Source organism: Hirundo rustica, chromosome 4 (assembly GCF_015227805.2).
Source record: "Hirundo rustica isolate bHirRus1 chromosome 4, bHirRus1.pri.v3, whole genome shotgun sequence".
NCBI classification, from domain to species: Eukaryota; Metazoa; Chordata; class Aves; order Passeriformes; family Hirundinidae; genus Hirundo; species Hirundo rustica.
In genome coordinates, this window is record NC_053453.1 from 75173603 (window position 1) to 75191299 (window position 17697).

At 54.3% G+C, this 17697-nt stretch overlaps 1 protein-coding gene across 1 annotated transcript; it reads right to left on the reverse strand.

Annotated features, from left to right (window-relative positions):
* Positions 1 to 485: 485 nt before the first annotated feature.
* On the reverse strand, positions 486 to 14104 carry WNT5B (Wnt family member 5B). Its single transcript, XM_040063009.2, has 4 exons — positions 13977 to 14104; positions 13053 to 13300; positions 7547 to 7839; positions 486 to 1050 (listed from the first exon to the last, which is right to left on the reverse strand). The coding sequence occupies exons 1-4, from the start codon at positions 14054 to 14056 to the stop codon at positions 592 to 594; spliced, it is 1080 nt and encodes a 359-aa protein (XP_039918943.1). The 5' UTR covers positions 14057 to 14104; the 3' UTR covers positions 486 to 591.
* Between the last annotated feature and the right edge of the window lie 3593 nt (positions 14105 to 17697).

A 17697-nucleotide genomic window follows, 5' to 3' on the forward strand; every position in this document is an offset into this window, starting at 1 on the left:
GCAGGCTGTGAACTTTCCTCTACCCCACTGTGGTCTGGGGAGCATCCAGGAACGCTTTGCAAGGCTGTGGATTTTAAGCCATAGCCCCGTAGCCTTAGCTAACCTTCCCCCTAATGTGACAAAGCCCTTTAGAGGGGCCAAGAATCAGTTCCAAACTCCCCAGCGCAGGATTTGAAATCTGAATAACTAGGACCCACCCACGTCTGGCTGTAATTTCCAAAGCGCAGTAACCATTGCAAAATGCTGAGATAGACCGATCAGAGAGGAGAAAGAACTCACTGCTCCCCTTCTGCCTGGCTTTCTGTAACGAAACAGCACGTGCTGCTGCGCTTTGCCAGCACCTCCCCATCTTCTTCACCCTGGCTGAAACATCCGAGGGGAGATGCACCCGAAGCCAGATTCCCCAGAACCGAAGGAACGTCAAAAATTAGGCGGCCTGACGGGGGGTGGAGGAGGTGGGGGAAACTTGGAAACCGAAACGTCTCTTAAATAAGCTTCTTTAATTATTATCACCATCTGTTTATTTATACAAATATAAAATATATTTATATAGATTTATATAATATAGATTTGTTGCTTTGGCGGCTCCCGTCACTTACAGACGTACTGGTCGACGATCTCTGTGCACTTTTTACACTTGACGTAGCAGCACCAGTGGAACTTGCAGTGGCAGCGCTCCACCTGCACGCTCTTGAACTGGTCGTAGCCCCGGCCGCAGCACATCAGCTCGCAGCCGTCCATGCCCTCCGAGGTCTTGTTGCACAGCCGGCCCTGCGTGCCCAGCGAGCCCGTGGTCTCGTTGCGCAGGCAATAGTCCGGGCTGGGGTCCACGTAGACCAGGTCCTCCTGGGTGGGCGTGTTGAAGCGGTTGTTGACCAGCTCCAGCTTGCCCTTGCGGCTGATGCGCATGGCCGCGGCGCTGTCGTACTTCTCCTTGAGCAGGTCGCCCACCTTGCGGAAGTCGGCCAGCTGCAGCCAGCAGGTCTTGAGGCTGCACGAGCCCGACACGCCGTGGCACTTGCAGGCCACGTCCGCCAGCTTGTACACGGCCTGCGGGGAGAGGAAGGCGATCAGAGCCGCGTTTGTTCCCGACGCGCCTTACGGAGAATTCACCGCGCTTTGGTTAGCCCGCGGTTTCTGTTGTTTCGCCCTACAGAGGAGACAAAGGTCTTCTCCTCCCCCCCCTGCTGCGACCGCCGCGTTCCCGTTCCCAAAATATTTCTATTTCTGGTCGCTCTGCCTGCAAACGCCACTTCCTCCCCCCACCTTCTTTCCCTCCGGCAGATTTCTGCCTCGACAGCAGGGTCGAGAGCAGGAGAAAAAGAGAAGGAGCCCTTCCCCTCCTTGCGCGGACTCTGGAAATTCCCCACCTCACAGCCCACCGGGGCGCGGCACGTTCTTCCATGCCTGGGAACCAGCCCGTTTCCTACCACCCGCACCAGGAACCCACGCTATCGCTATCGTTACGGGGATACATCTGCATCCTTCGGAAACAAACCCACACCCTTTCCCTCCGTCTCCCCCATCTCCCCCGGGAGGAGCTGGTCCAGGGGCAGCGTCCAGAGGGAGGGAGGGGGGCGGCGGTGCACAGACGGACACGCATCCCTGGAAGGAGCTGGAGGCGCTCCCCGGGAGCCCTGGCTGCCTTCCTGCGCCATCTCGTGCCCGGCTCCCTCGGCCAGGCAGAACAGCCCGCATTTCACCAGCACATGCAAGCTTCCCGTGCTGTCTTTTCCCAGACACTTCCAGCTACATTTTCAGGAGCCCACGGGGGCCGCGGATGCATCCCAGCCCTGGAAATCCAGCATCAAAGTCAGCAAAGAGTCTTGGAAATTCCGAGCGTAAAACCCTCACCAGAGCGAGCACAGGAGGTGAAGGGAAACTCTCCTGTTTACTCTCCTCCTCCCCACACTGGCTGGGAGGGCAGAGAAATACCGAGAAATAAAAACCAAGGGAAGCAAACAGAAATGCAGGTTGGGTTCGTCCTTCCCGTCCATTCCAGAGTCAGGTACAAAAGCGCAGTGCCACGCGAGCTGCTGGCAGCTCTCAGGCACTGACAGAGCCTGCAGAGCAAGAGCTGGGCATCCCCCCACCATCAGAGCTACTCTGTGTCACAGCAGCTGGATCCCCCAGCCCCCGGCTCCTCATCCTCTCACCATCAGGCTCACATCTGCTCTCCCAAGACCGTCCTGCACCCTGCGGCGCTTTCGCCACGTCCCGCGTGCCAAGCGGGGATGTTTGGCATCAGCTGCAAAATCACCACCAGCTGTATCTGCTGGGGGAGAGCACGGGACACGAGAACAAAAACGGGGTGCTCTGAAGGAGCTGGCAATGCGTCCTCCAGCCGGGCTTTCTGCTGCAAAAAAAGCAGCCAGACACAGAGGTTTCTATTTTGCCTCACTCGCTGACACGGGGGCAAGCTCCCCAGCTCTCTGCTTTCATGTGCCAAGGTGATTAAGGCAATTGAGCTTACTGCGAGCAAAACCTTCTGCCTACAGCAACGTTCTGGACCAGCAGGCTGAGGTCAGAGTTCTCCTACAACAACTGGCTGCTCCTTGCCCGGCTAACGTCCAGCGCTTTCGACAGCTAGTGAGGATTCAATCTGTCTTAATGGCTAAATCACACGGAGGCCAATCCAGCTCCTGAGAAAGTCAATGGAGTGAGTCCCTCCAACAGAAAAGCTTCAGTTCTGCTCCTCAGAGCTCAATTTACCGAGGCAATCCCTCACGGCGCAACGTAACAGCTACAAGCTGGGAGTTAAGCACTTGTCTTGGATCAAACTACAACTGCGGAGGACCAACCACACCGTTACTTAAGGATTCCTGCTGTACTATGACCAGACAGGCTACAGCTGAATTTCCTGAGCACCAGACACTTACTATATCCTCGCTGCACTGCCAGCCTGCTTGTTATAAGCCTGTGTTAGCACTTTTTGGTTATGGTTCTGTCAAATCCCAGGCCGCTCATGCCTCCCTTGCCCTCGCATGTGTTTTTATAAAGTATTATGATTCTTCCTAATCCTGGGCTTTGTTCCTTTAGAAAAACACTGCAACCCAATCCCCCCTCAGTTAATGTCATGGGAATGAGTTCACTCCGACTCGGCTTTAGGCAACTGATGCTCAAAACATCTGGCCCGTGTGGGCAGTGGCTGTTCTGGGGAAGGGGAGTGCTGCCAGTGATCACAGGTGAGCATGGAGCCACTGAGCCCCCCACAGCTCCCACCAACCCTGTCCTGTGGAGCCAACCACCCCTTCTGCTGCTAAACGACTCTCCCACTCTCCCCCTTGGCTGCCCACACGAGGAGAAAGCAGAGGAAATCGGAGAATTCCCCCCCGACCAGGCTCGGGTCAAGGTAGAGAATGACAGACCCCACACGCGGTTCTGAGGGCAGGATCTGATCGATGGCCATGCCACTTAAACAGGTTGAGAATGCCCCTAATGGAAGGGCTCAAAGGCCCTGCCCGTAAGCCCAAGTTCTCTTCCAACTCTCTTTTTGTGCGGGCATGGGAACAGGAAGAGAATTAATGGGTAATTCCTATGTGGTCAATTAGGCGCAGACCCCTCGCAGGCTCTCCTGGCAGTGCCTGGAGTGCCTGATGACTGAGGGCTGCCACACGCCGGCTGGGTAAACAGCGCGGAAGGACCGACTGCCACGGCCCGCCAGACACAGCCACAGATAAGCAAGGGGCAGCACCCCGGGTAATGGAGCCAGCTGGAAGGAAAGACAGATGGAAGGAAAGGACGTGGTGAGATAACAGCCAAAGACAAACAAACAACGGCAATAAAGCCACCACCACGAGGACTACGATGGGGAGTGAAGGGGTGATGGGGTCAGGACTGCCTGAAAGATGAAAGATCTCTGATCCCCTCCTGTCCCCGCCCCCAGCTCCTTCTGAGAACCACAGAGAGAAGGGACAATCCTCTCCCCGGCCACCAGAGCTCCTCAGGACTCCAGGAGAACTTTCTCACTCATAGGAAAATGAGTGAAGGGACGTGCCAAAAATCTGCCCGTAAATCAGAGGGCATCGGCTGAAACCCTGGCTGTGAAAGGCTGCGGTGGGACGGCAGCTGCTGGTCTCTCTGCAGGGCTCACCGCCTCCAGCAGCCCCTTCTTCCTGCACAAACCTCTGGGAACTAGGAGTTACATATGCCCCTTCCTACTTACAAAGCCAGTAGCTCAGAAGTTTAGGGAGGCAGGACTAGACAGGACCTCCTGGGTTATTGAGTGTGATCTCTTGCTATTGCAGGCACCGCTTAGACAAACATTTTCCCTAAATGCATAGGATGCCCTTTTAAAAGGAATTAGGTTCTCAGCCACCTTTATTCTGATTGCCATTCCAACAATAAAATATCTTTCTCTGGTTTCCAGCCTACATGTATTTACTTTCTGCCCATTTGCTACTGTGCCAAATTGGCCTTTTGCTTAAAAAGTACTTTTCCTTCCCTATTATTTCTCCCCTGAACACAGACATCAGTCATACCCTCTCTCCACTTTCACTTTACTAGGCTAAATATGGCAAGCTGCTCTAGCACACTTTCTTAAGAAAAGATTCCTCTCCCCTGGGTCAGCCCTAACAAGCCTTTCCTAGTCTGAGGTCATTTTACTTGGGAATATGAGAACACACAATACTTTGGGGCCTCACGAGAGCTTAATACAATGGCATTAGTATTCCCCCATGCTGAATAAAAAGACTCATGTCTGCTGTGTTACAGGATATTTACCACCTTCCAAGCCACATTACTTCTGCAGTCATTTGCAGCCGACTGCTGCGACCGATTCTTTCCTACTCTTTTCCTAATGACTAAAGATGTATTTCATCCAAGGCCTCAGATGATGGTCTCAATGTTGTTTTACTGAGTGTCGTTAGCTGCTGTGCAAGACTCACATTCTCCTCTGTAGGCATGATACCTGCTGCCTCTGCATCAACAGCAAAGCTCACCAGCCCATTGCTGGTGCTCGTGTTGAGGCTGAGGTTAACAAAAATCCTAAGGGCGAGTCCTTGATGAGCTCTGCTAATCAAGCTCCATTAAAATCAAGCTACATTCTTCCACAAAGCTTACTGACGTCTTTCCTTGAACCAGTTTCTTGTCCGTCTCACAGCTACTGCAATTTTCATTATAGTTCCCAGTTTAACCAAGAATTTCCCGTGGGGGAAATACCTCAAATGTTTCACAGAAGTTCACCTAAATGAGACCTATCAGATCTGGTCTGCTCTTAGAAAAATCAGCGATGTTCTAAACGATTGTGTGATCAACCTCTGAACAAGTCTTCTTAAATTATTTCCTATTTTCCTCTGAGATAGCCAAAGCCCCAGGCAAAGCACTCACTTACTCTGGCTACCGAAACTTCTCTGCCTTTAGACTCAACCCCATCCTCATTGGCTCTCTCCTTTCTTCCAAGCTCCTCCAATTTGCAAAATTTAAAAAACTTTTGCTGTTTATTTTATTAGCCTTTGCAGGGCCTGACTCAGCATGATTTCCCCTGTTCTCACCTCCTCTTTGCACTTCTTGACCTCTAAGAGCTTTTCGTTATTTATTTGCTGTGTTTTTTTCCTCCATTCTTAGTAGGCTCTTGATCTATTCCTAACAGCTTCTCTGTGGCAGTTACTCATTCAGTGAGGTCTGGATATTCTTCCTACAACCTTTTTTCCTCTTGTTGGCATGCGGAGTTGTAATGGCTTTAGCATCTTTGGCTTGAAAAAGTTCCAGACCTCCTCCACATCCAGTTCCTCGGCTGAGCTTATTAATCAGCTCCCTTGGTCTATCAGAGGTTCTGGGTTTTGTGGGGGTTTTTTGTGTTTTTTTTCTGTGTTACTGCAGTTCACCTGGCACCTCAGACATGGGGCCATACTCTTGTCTCTGGAGCCCTCCAGGCTGGAGCTGGAGCCTCACGTTCACTCCTTGCTTTAGCCAGGGCACTGATTTGTCCAAATCCACCTTCATGCCCCAGATATGCAGGACGTTCAAAGCAAGAGATGCAGAAAAGAATGTCCCATTCAGGCTACTACTCCACCTCACACTTTTCCAAGCATTCCAGCCCCCGTTTCCAAGCAAATGCAGAGCCTCAGCCCATCCAAGCCAAAAAAAACCCCAATCCCAACCCAAAACTCGGTGAGTGATCCAGCTTTTGAGTCCAGTTTTTCACCTACTGCAAATTTACCCCAATCTGATTTTGCAAAAGAACCATGAAGTGCTTGCAGTGCTTCAGCCTGACACGTTGATTTCACAACCAGAAAAATTGAACAAATCATCTTTGGCGTCAAAATGAAGCTGAAATTACATGCGGAAAAGACAGACATGCAAAGGAAAGGGAAAGATAATTCAGCAACAATTAGAAGAAAGGAAGGGCAGAAAATTGATAAGGAAACTAAGGATATTAGTTAGGAACGTGCAGAAGAGCAAGAGTAAGTACACTTAATGGGATTTTTTAACATGAATTAGAAACAAAATTAACCTTTGAAAAGCTTGCTTCTAGGGAAGAATGATAAAAATTTAAAACACCCTGGGGAAAATGCACAAATGTTCAGGTTAGTATTCCCGTTCTACTTTTGGAAAGAGGCAGGATTACACAGCTGCACTGCATATGAATGATGCTACACCTTCCAGGCTATTAATCACAGACAGAGGAATTGTGTGAAAAGCAAAAGTGCATACACTGAATGCATACAAAAGGGGTATGGGAAAATTGGAAAGGGTACACCAAAGTGACAGGAAAATGATCTGATGGCCGATGAGAACCTCTGAAAGTCAGTGAGAGTCTTCAGTGCTCAATCTAGTTTGTCAAGAAAGAATGGTGAATAAATTACAGTAGATAAACACTTGTATGCCAAGGAAATCCTGATTACTTAAGAGGGTTTTGGATTTAGCTGTAAAAGTCAGAGGAAGAACTGACTAGAAGCCAGTGCCAGATAAACTCAAATGATCATTAGGTTCGGAGTTGAAAGAGTGATTAATGCTGGTTTCACACTACAAAGGGGAGTGATGGATTCTCCATCCCTAGGGGTCCTCAGATCAAAACTGTGAATCTTCTCAGAAAACGTTTGTCACCTAAACGCAAACTATTTATTGGGCCCAGTACCAAGGTAACTGAGCAAGGCCTGAGCTCCAGAGAGAGCCAGGCTCCTGGCCTTATATTCCCAAAAATCGAAATGAGGGTGGTAGAAGACAACTCTACATGCCAAAAGGTTCTTTCCACCACCAGCCTGTCACTCTCAGGGCTCTGGGAAGCTGATTTCTTACACATAAACCTCGAAAATGGGCCATAACAGCACCTAGTTTATTTTGAAGTGTCTGCATACGTGTGCCATACAGTATCTCAACAGACCCCAAAATTCACCGGCTTTTGCTGGCGACGGCAGCCTGGCATTAAAACCGGAACACCGCCGTCTGTGACGTTCACAAAAGCGCAGAAAACGCGACTGTGCGCTTTTACCGGGGCATCACTGCACGATCCCCCACCCAACCTCCCAGGAATTTCACCTCCAGCCACCCCCGGACCCTGGGAGCCTGGCGGGGGGAGGCAGCGCGGGGCCGGCGCCGCTCTTACCCTGCGGCCGGCCTCGTTGTTCTGCAGGTTCATCAGCATGCGCGCCTGCTCCTCCGAGCCTCGCACGTAGTTCTTCTCCCTCTCCTTGGCGTCCACGAACTCCTTGGCGAAGCGGTAGCCGTACTCCACGTTGTCCCCGCAGCCGCCCCACAGCCAGTCCCGGGGCAGGTCCTTGGGGCGCGCGGCGCGGCTGCAGCCGCAGGAGGACAGCTCGCCCTCGCGACACGCGCGGCTGATGGCGTTCACCACGCCGGCCGCGCTCACCGCGTACGTGAACGCCGTCTCTCGGCTGCCTGGGAGAGAGGGGGACACAGAACCCATCAGTGGCCCGCGCATCTCGCTCCGCGCTCGGAATTTACTGGAACCGAAGAAGGCCGCGACTGAAGGAGCGCGAGGGCCCCATCCCGCCCTGGATAGCGGCTCCAGAGGCAGGGACTGCCCGTCCTCCGTCCCCTTCACCCCTCCTTTCATTCCAGCTTGGAGGAAGCTCTCAGCCGCCCTCAGCAGCGAGGGCTGCCCGCTTGCCGAACGTACAGCTGCTGACTTCGCCGCTGCACTTGCCAATAATCATTAGGAGCAAGTAACGAGGTTGGGCCTGTGCAAAAGGAGTACTCTGGCTGAGCCAGCTATCTCTCTGGAATGGGTTTCACTAAATTGGGACATGCAGCCTTTATGGGCTCCTCCTCATTGAACTTAGTTTACGTAAAGTCAGCTGAATATTATTTGTAGGCAAAGTGAAGGGAACTCATTTTTACACTGCACCATCAAGGCAGGGGCTCTGCCACTGCCTGCAGAACCACGGTGCTGCAAGAAGTAAAACTCCCATAATAAATGAAAAGACTTTCCATTAGCAGGTTTACTGGAGGCTGCCCTGCCTGGCGTGCGTGCAGCTGAGCCCAGCAGCTGGATCAGGTCTCCAGCTCGGTGTTCCTGGCAGGGATTCAGCCCCAGGGTGACCGGGGCACCGGCACAGCCAGAGGCCAAGCCGAGTGTCCGCAGAGGGAGAAGGAGGCAATCCACACTGCACTGCGCCACGAGTCTAATAAAACAGCTGAACCAGCACCTTCAGAGCCACTGTGCTCATCACCAAACCTGCAGGTGATAAAGGGAACAACTGCCAAAGCTTCATTAGAGTGAGCAATCTAATTGCGAAGGGCTACTTACACCAAACCCCGGCAAGCTGCTCTCGAGCAAATTTTGGTGACTTCAAAGGGCAGATCCTCAAAGAGAAGCTTATCACCAGCTCAGGAGGCTCTGGGTGCCAGCTCTCTCCGCAGGGCTGAGCTGATGCATTCGGTGTGCCCTTGTTCCAATTTGCACGTGCTGACAATCCCTAATTAATAGCAGCTTATCACCAGCTTAGCGCTAATGACCCAAGACAAAGGCGAGGCTGTAAATGGCATCCACCTCGACGGACAACCTTTGGGGTTTTTTACCCCACCTAAATGAGAGACGAACACCAAGGGTTTGTGCTGTGGAACACAGCTGATCAAGTGCTACAGTCGTACAGAAGGGAGGTCCTTAGAGAACTATGCTCACCAAACCTCCCTGGCCCAGGAGACACAGAGGAGTGACTCCCAGCTAAGGAAATTCCGATGAGACCGGCCCAGAAGGGAGTCAGGGTGGTCCTTCAGTAACCAAAATCAAGCTTTTACTCATCTAGTTTGGTTTTCTGCATGTTATGGGTCTTTTAAGGTAACAGTCCGATGTGCAGTTTTGCCCCTACCTGTATGGGGAAAGCCCTGAAGATGGGACATGCACCAATCGTCCTTTTAAGGAGAGCACTCCCCCCCATCTCTGGAGATTAAAATACACGCAAGGAAAGGACCCCACACTGGGACAGCTCGTGCAACAGAGCCTGCGTGGCTCCAGGTGCTCAGCATCCCTACAGCCTGACCGGGATCCCTGAAAAGACACTGGGACTTGCACTTTCACTGCCCATATTTTAACCACCTCCACCTGTCAGATGCAGCAGCACAACTCAGGCTGCCGAGGATGGTGATGGGACGAGGGGCTGGAACAGGTCACAGCAAGGTGAGGGGCTTTTTTCCCCCCGCCCTCGCTGCCCACAAAGCAAACACTGGCAAAAGCATTTGGGTTTTCGCTCGTCCTCTCGCAGTCCAGCCCGGTTCCGCAGCTCCGCGCTGTCTGCTCGAAGGCCCGGGGGTGTTATTGCCGAGTCTGTCCCGGCCTCTCCCCGCCCGGGAGCCGTGCCCGGCGCTGCGGAGCTCCGCGGAGCTCTGCTGCCCTCCTGTGCCGCCCGCTCCGGGGCTGCGCCTCGGGCAGCGCCCGCTCCCGGGGCTCCCGCCGGGGACGGGACAAGCACGGACCCCGGTGGGGACGCCACGGCCTGTCGGCTCTGACTTTCTTATAATGAAAAAGTTTTCGTTTCGACTCGTTGTTTTTAAAAGCGTTACCCCCGAAGTTCGCCGATCTCGAAGAAAAACAAGGGGAGAAAAAAAAATCTCTTTGTTCTCTGCTTTTATGACCCTTTTTTCCCCCCTCCTCTTTTAGCATTTGAAAAGGCAGAAGAGATAAGATCTTTGGCTCCAGAAATGACTGGACTAACCTGGAAATCCCAGCCATGCATTTAGGATTCCTCTGGAGGAGATGTGTTCTCTCCTCCCCTGAGGAAATTCTACCGTGACCCTTTGGGGTGCTCTGTCCTCTCCCCCTCATAAATGTAGCAGTAAGGAATGTGTCTGTATATAATGTATAGAGCTATATATACACACACATGTGCAGCCTAAAATCTGTATTGACAGAACAGGAAGCAGCTTTGGAAGGATCATTTTTTACATCATTAAGCATTGTTTTGGAATAAACCACGTTTAAAAGCTAAGAGCAAGTCTCACGACAACACAAGCACTCGGAGAAAACAATGCTCCAAAGCAGCCTTCTTCAGTGCTACGGGTGCCCCTCCAAAAGCCCTGTATCACTGGAGTGCCTCGCTGCCATGGAAAGCACAAAACGAAGGTGTAATGATTAAACACAGACCCACCAGCTCTCCTGCTCCTGAGCTCAGTCAAGTCCTGTCAGGGGGAAAGGAAACCGATCCTCCAGGCTTCTGAGTGAACGCTCTCACAGGGATCTCCCAGGCTTTGGCCAAGTGAGGTTCTCCTCCCCTCCCACAATCTAGCGCAGCTCCAGAAATCACGTCATGTGTGCCATGCTCGCACCGGTGGGTGGGCAGCCGGGGTTGCTGGCACACTGTGCACCTTCTGGGGCCTTCTTATCTCCTCTCCCCTCCCTCTCCACAACAATCTGGCACGTCTGTGCGCTCTTGCAGATATTCTGGTCTCCAGACCTTCCTCGTGCCGCTGGCACAGAGTACAGAAAAAGGGCTGTGCTCCAGATTTGGGGCTCAGAGGTTGAAAACAGGAGACAGACACACACTATGAACCCAGGGAAGAATGACTTTATATCTGGCATAACCTAAGAGATTGAAAGGCTTTGTCTTCTTCCCCAGTGTGGGAAATATATTTGCTGAAATGATAAGCAGTGACTCACTACAAAGCAGGAAAATGTAAAAGTGGAAGGTGAAGCTATAAAATAGAGGAGAGGCAGCATCTCCCTCCACAGAGGCTGTTATCTGTATCACTGACACAGATAACAGCCATGAATCACCAAAGATCCCGGAATACCCCAGCACACCTTCCGTGACATTTTTCCTTTGTTCAGTCTCTGTGCTGGAGTATAAACATCTGAACGTGCTCTAACTGACCAGAGAATGGTTCCAAAACTCTGTTGGGAGAGTTTTTCAGAGAGAGGACAACTGCAGGCGGTCACCTCAGACACTGCCATCAGCAGATTCCTACCACAGGTACACCAGGGCTCAACAAATGCACGCACACCGAACAAAACCAAACAGCAGGAGCAGGACTAATGGCCGTACCCTCCACACACCTACGACACCTCTGCCTTCACCAAAACACACACAAAAAATCTACTCCCAATCTTAACTCACAGGAACAAATTCATTTTAGAGAAGGGAAATCCCCCCCACTTCCACTACCCACTCTAGTTCCCTCTTCCTCTCCACATTCTGATTCCTCCTGACACCTCTTCATCCTTCAGCTCTGATCTTTGCTCTCTTAGTTCACCCTTACTTCTCTTCTCTGTGTGTGGACCTCCTCACCGCACCAACCCAGAGCTGCAGGGAGCTACTGGAGAATCAGGATTGCTCCAGAAGGGGAGATTCCTGTTTTATTGCATCCTTGTGGAGTCACAAGTATTTCTCTGGGGGTTTGAAATTTACACCATTCTTTAGGAGAAGTTACACGTGAGGGAGTGACGTCAGAAAGGAGAGATGGAGGTGTATTTTCTGTCATTTGTTGGAAGAAATTTCAGTTTTCACCCCCCAAAGCACAAGTTTTAGCAATCTGGGATTGCACGCAGCCCCATCTGGCCAGCACCCTTGCTATCAGAAAGTGAGAGATCAAGGATGCACAGATGCCTTGGACGGGTGACAGGGACTGGAAGTACGTGTCAGGAAAAGGCATTTCCCAGGGGAGCACCCCAGAGAAGAATTGTTGGGGTATGAGCTGGGCAGAAAGGGAAGAATCAGAATAGCCCTGGCGGGCTGAATAAGATATTCTGCAAGATTGAGTAACACGTGCAGAAATATCCCTAGAATTCTTTAGGATGACAGATGAATTTCAGGATGAAAAGGAGATCACAGGACTTTGTGCCCTCTTGCCTAAATGCCCCAGAGGTATTAAAGATGCATCTCTTGGTGTCCTGCTGCTTGTGCAGTTCTTTTGAGAGTGAAGCCAAAACCAGTGCCAGCAGTACTGGGGGTACAGGAGCTGAAGGTCTTTTTCCACCCCTCGAGTTCACAACCGAGAAATAGTTCTGATTCTTCTGTGTAAATGATTGGCTTTGTGGGTGGGAAACAAAACCTTCAGACGGGGGCTGTGGAGAGGGAGTGAGTGAGTGTGTGTGTGTGGCTGTTTTAACACCTTTTCTTTATTGGCCTGCCTGTCGGACATATCAAACCCGGCCCGGATTTCTCAGTTTCTTGCCATCAGATGATTGCATTTCAAAAGGAGCCGGGACAATGTAGCTGGGTCACACCTCAATTCAAGTGCAGCAATGGCCTGTCAATGCGCCTCTCACGGCCAGCAGGGCAGGAATTATAAAAATCTCTTAGGTTTACACGGAGAGCGGCAGTACGGAGAAGCGGGGGAATTTCCACGCCCGGAGAGTTCCTATTTCCCACATCTCAGGGCTGCATTCCCTGTCTGAGATGCTGGGAACGATAACACGGGGCCACTGCTCCTGCCTCCAGCTTCTCCCCTCATTACCTTCACAGAAGCACAGCAAACAGAGGCAGCCCCCCTTGTCCTGACCTTCCCGTGCTCCCCACAAAAGGAATTGCGTGTCCCCCTCTCACCGGCCGGGCACGGGCAGCACCGGGCAATGGGAAAACTCCTCCGAGGCAGCTTGAGGAGCCGTGCCAGTGGAGCACCGCTGCCTCCACTCCTGCACCGCCAAGTGCTCCTACCTATTTTCATGACCCTCCCAAAGACGGAGGTGTTGTCCACCGTGCTGCAGTTCCACCGCCGCTGCCGAAACTGGTACTGGCACTCCTTGATGGCGCTGCGGGCCCCTTCCCCGATGAACACCATGTGCTCCTGGTAGAGCTGGCAGAGCTTGCGCTGCCCCGGGGACAGCCCCGGCAGCTGGCTGCACACCGGCTGCGCGCCGATGATGTACATCTCGGGCCTCTGGATGGGGTTCATGGCCAGGGACCTACGAGGAGAAAAACATCCCGGGGAGTCTGGGGGGAGAGAAGCGCCCGACACCTCTCCCCACCAGCCCAGCCCAGCCCAGCCCCGCTGCGGGAGCCCGGGCGCGTTTCTCGTGTCAGCCGCCTCCCTCCACAGCTCCGCCAGATGCGAGGCTTTCCCAGGGCTCTGGCGGGAGCAGCACCGTTCGCTTGTAAGCCGAGTTTAAACGCGGAGGACACCCGGGATGGGGAGGGGGCAGAGGAAAGCACAGCACGCTCCTGCAGGAGGAAGCCAGCGGATATTTTACACAGCGCCGGCGAGCGATGCCTGCCTTTGAGCCAGGCTATTTTCCGCTCTTCGGGGGAAGGGGCTCCGCGGCGGCTCCCTGGGCTTTTGGCAGCGGCTAGGAAACCTTAGCCATCCGCTCCCCGCGCATTCCCCACATCCTAACGCCCGGACGGCGCTTCGGCCAGCCCCTACAAAAGGAGCCCAGAAACACCCGGAGGAGAGGAGCTGCGTCCCGACAGCGGGCAGGGACAGCGGGCCGGGGGAAGCCGGAGAGGAGCGAGGTGCTGCGGGAGAGGCCGGGGAATCTCCCGGGGAGGGGCGCGGGGCAGGAGCTGCCGCACGGCTCGGACGGTCCCGGTCCCGGTCCCGGTCCCCGGCGGACAAAGGCGCCGCCGGCTCCCCTCACTTACCACCAGGAGTTGGCGTCGGCCACGGGCGAGGTGCAGCTGCAGAGGAGCGCGGCGGCGAGGGCCAGCCTCGGGCCGGTCATGGTGGGCTGCGGGGGCGGCCCCCGCGGAGCCGGCCGCCGGGACGGGGCGCCCTGCGGAGAGACGCCGAGGAGAAGCCCTTGAGGAGCAGCCCCGGAGCCCTGGGGCCTGCGTGCGGCGGGGGCGCGGCGAGCTCGCCCCCTCCCACCCCGCAGGACCCTCCCCCGGCCGCCGCCCCCCGGGGGCTCCGCCGGCGCTGCCTCCGCCCGCCCCCGGCCCCGGCCCCGCAGCCTCCCGCGGGCCGGGGCAGCGCACGGACGGTCGGGCCGGGCCGTTCTGGCCCCCGCGGGGGTCGGGAGAGCTTCCCGCAGGCTCCGGGCCGCCTGGGATGCGCCTCTGGGGCGGCGGTGCCGGAGCCCCGCAGGTGTGCGGGGAGCACCGAGGCCCTGCCTTTGGAACGCACGGGCGGCTCGGAAATGAGCCGCCCCCTCCCCAAAAGCCCTCCCGAAGGGCCCCGAGACACGGCCACGGCCCCGTGCCCCGGGCGGGGGCTCTGCGAGGCTCGGGCGGGCCGAGAGCGAGCCGTGCAGGACGGGACCGGAGCTCAATGGCTTTATGGGCAGCGGAGCCGGACGGGAGAAAAGCTTCAAAGGCTCCTCCCGGTCAAACACCGTCTCCCTTCCCCACCGGAATCACCGCGAAGCCCAGAGGCAGGGCAGCCGGGCAGCTCCCGAGCTCCGTCCCTCCCGGACGCCGGCACAAAGCAGAGCAGGCGTCCCGCAGCGGGCAGGCGCTTGGACGGCGCTCCTCGCACCCTGCCTCCCTCATGCCGCAGCCAACAGCCACCCCGTCACACCATCGACGCTGCCGCCTCCATCCCTAGGGGCTTCCCGGTGTCCCGTCCTACCCTGCAGCACACCTCTCTTCCAGGGAAAATGTCACCCCCCTGCCAGCCCTGCCCGCGCCTCAGCGGCACCCGAGACGTGAATCACCGGCCTCGGCAGCCCAGGCTGCTGCCGTGTATTTCTGATGGAATTCCTCGCTCCCGCCACGGTGGACTTGCCGTGTTTGTTTGCGGCACGCTTCGCTTCCTCCCCCATCCAGATGTGCTGTACCTGCAGCTGGTGGCCCATCTCACCTGGCAGGCAGATGTGGGGCTGCGAGTGCCAGAATCAGCCTCGGGACAAAAAAAGCCTTGTGTGACCCAGCACCTCAGCGGGAGGGGAGTTTTACTGCTCGGGCACGGCGGGATCCACGTCTGAAGGAAACAGGGTGACTTTATTCACATCTCCTCTGTCCTCCCTCTTCCTCCTCCCGCAGCCACGAGCGTGAGGGAGGGATGGCGAGGTGTGTGTGTGAGTGTGAGTGTGTCTGTGTGTGTGTGTAGCCATGCACACGTGCTTTGGGGCTGTTCCTATAGGGAATAGACAGAATGGAAAGTTTATCTCCCCGAGTCTGGGGAGGAAGGAAGTTGTGTATGGATGAATGGCTTTTCCATGACAAACAATGAGTCTGCACAGACGCGGTGTGATGTCACCTAAAGAATTTCCAAGCCAGCCCGGGATACAGAAAACCTTTTCGCTGGCAGAGATGAGAGCGTCCCACCTTTCCATCTCGCCAGAAAGAAGAACTAGGGCAGGGGGAAAAAAATAAAAGCCCTCAGTGTCTCTCACACACACAGGGCATGTGCCGTGTAAATAGATGACACGATGGGAGAAGTGCATCTCCAAGCTCTGCCCTCGCCCTGCGGATTCTGAGAAAGGAGTAAACCGTGGCGAGCCGCCCGGGTGCCTCTCCCAGCCAGGAATGTGAGACGGCAGCAGCTGATGAGGCAGTTCCACAAACACAGGTGATGTCAGTGTCCGTGTGAGCTCCTCTGGGCACACGTGGGCAGTGGCAGCACCCAGGGGCAGCCAGGACACACCAGCAGCGTCCCCCTGCCCTGCTCTGGTGGCCCACTGGGCGTGGTGGAAACAAAAACCTTTCCGGCCGGGAAAACCCAGGAGATGCTCACGTGAAACCCGGTCCAGAAACACATGGCGCTAATTAAACATCTCCTTTTAAGCGTTAATATGCACGGGCAGACGGTGATTAACAACAGCAAAGTGTTATGAATACTGCTGGTAGCAACCTGGCTGCCAACAAGCACCAGCAAGTGCGTGCGATCTTATTTTGAAACGCGAGCCGTAAGGATTGCTGTACGGGATCAGATGGCTGATCCAGCCAGCCTCGTATCCTGCCCAAGGTGGCAACTAAAGCAGCTCCTTCGGCAGGAGAGGTCTCAAGCTCTGAATTCTACCTAAAATCTGCTGCTGGTGAAAGCAACTGCCATTCAGCTAAGATGTGAATTATGGAAGCGAGTCCTTTTCAAGACGCTGGAAATAATTTCTTCACTGGCTGTGTTTATGACTTCAGATAAAGTGATAACAGCAGGTGAGGCATCGCTGCAGGGATTTAGGCTCAGCCAGTAACTTCCACACCAGAAGCTGAAAAGCACTTGCCTGGTGGTCTGAAGAATGTGGTCTTCCCCTCTCGCGCCTGTTTCTACTTGCCGCCAAAATCCTGAATGAGAGGTTTCGATTCCATAAATAAAAAGCTTGGCTTATCTTTTAAGCCCAACTGCAGGGCTGGTTCAAACAGCTTAGTGGGGTTGTTTGCCCAAGCAGGGCTGGGTGGCAGACAGCAGTGAAATTTTGTGAGGATGAGAGGTGGGGCTGGTGGGCTGGGATGAGCGGAGTCAGCGAAGCATTGGGGAGGACAGCCCAGCCCTCCTGGCCGTCATCCCTGGCCACCCTTCCCCATCCTAAGAGACTCCTACTTTCACCCCAAACTCTCCCAGCCCACTCACACCAACTCAGAGCACTCCTGCTACGCTAGGGGATGAAGGAGCAGGAGGAAGAACTCCAAAACCACAGGCTGCTCTTACTTCTGCTCACTCAAACAGCAGAAGTGAACCTGCTCAAGCACCTCGGGGGTGATGCTTGCACCCAGGGCGCGAAGGATCACCTGGGCCAAGCAGGGAGCAGTTGCCTGAAAGCAGGACACGAATCTCAACCCTTAGATTGAAGGTCTGAAGCTTCTTGGAGGGCAGAGCAGCGGCAGCAAGCCTTCATCTTCGTGAAGCCTTGGCATTCTGCTGCACTCAACAGTCTGCTGCCCTCGGCAACCCTCTACTGTGCTGGCTGCCTGCCTGAAACTTGTACCTGCGTTTGCCTTTGTTCACTTTTCAGAGGTGACAAGTGGGCACGAAGCACACATTTACACAGCCCGGTTCCAAAGGCACAGCGGAGCCGTCGGAGAGCTGTCGCTGCTTCCCAACGCCGTCCCCGCCGCGTTTGCTGCGCTCTGAGGGGAGCTGCGAGCCTCCAAGAAAGGGAGGTCATGTCCATGAGATCATTTGCAAAGATTTGGCAGACCGTGAAAGCAGTTGAACCCTCGCTGGAAGACAGCCCTGATAAATGAGAAAGGGAGGGTTACTCATGCAAGTTCCCTGTCCTACCCTTATTGTTTCTTAAAAATTCGGGATGTCCCCAAATGTGACACAGATCTTTATTGAGTGCTCTAAGGAGTGATGAAAGAAAACATCACTTCCATATAACTCCAGTGTTCCTCATTTCTGCAACTTGTGATTTCTTCTGGTCTGGGGAGAACTGGACAAACATTCTTCCTGTAATGATCAGGAGCTTCTTCTGAGTTCCTGTTT

Bases quoted from the DNA above. Each gene is read 5' to 3' on its own strand.
- WNT5B (XM_040063009.2), bottom strand. From the start codon at position 14,056: ATGACCGGCCCGAGGCTGGCCCTCGCCGCCGCGCTCCTCTGCAGCTGC. The intron at 7,840-13,052 runs GTAGGAGCACTT...CCTCTCTCCCAG, and splicing joins TGGGAGGGTCATGAAAATAG to GCAGCCGAGAGACGGCGTTC. The intron at 1,051-7,546 runs GTAAGAGCGGCG...CTCTCCCCGCAG, and splicing joins ACAACGAGGCCGGCCGCAGG to GCCGTGTACAAGCTGGCGGA.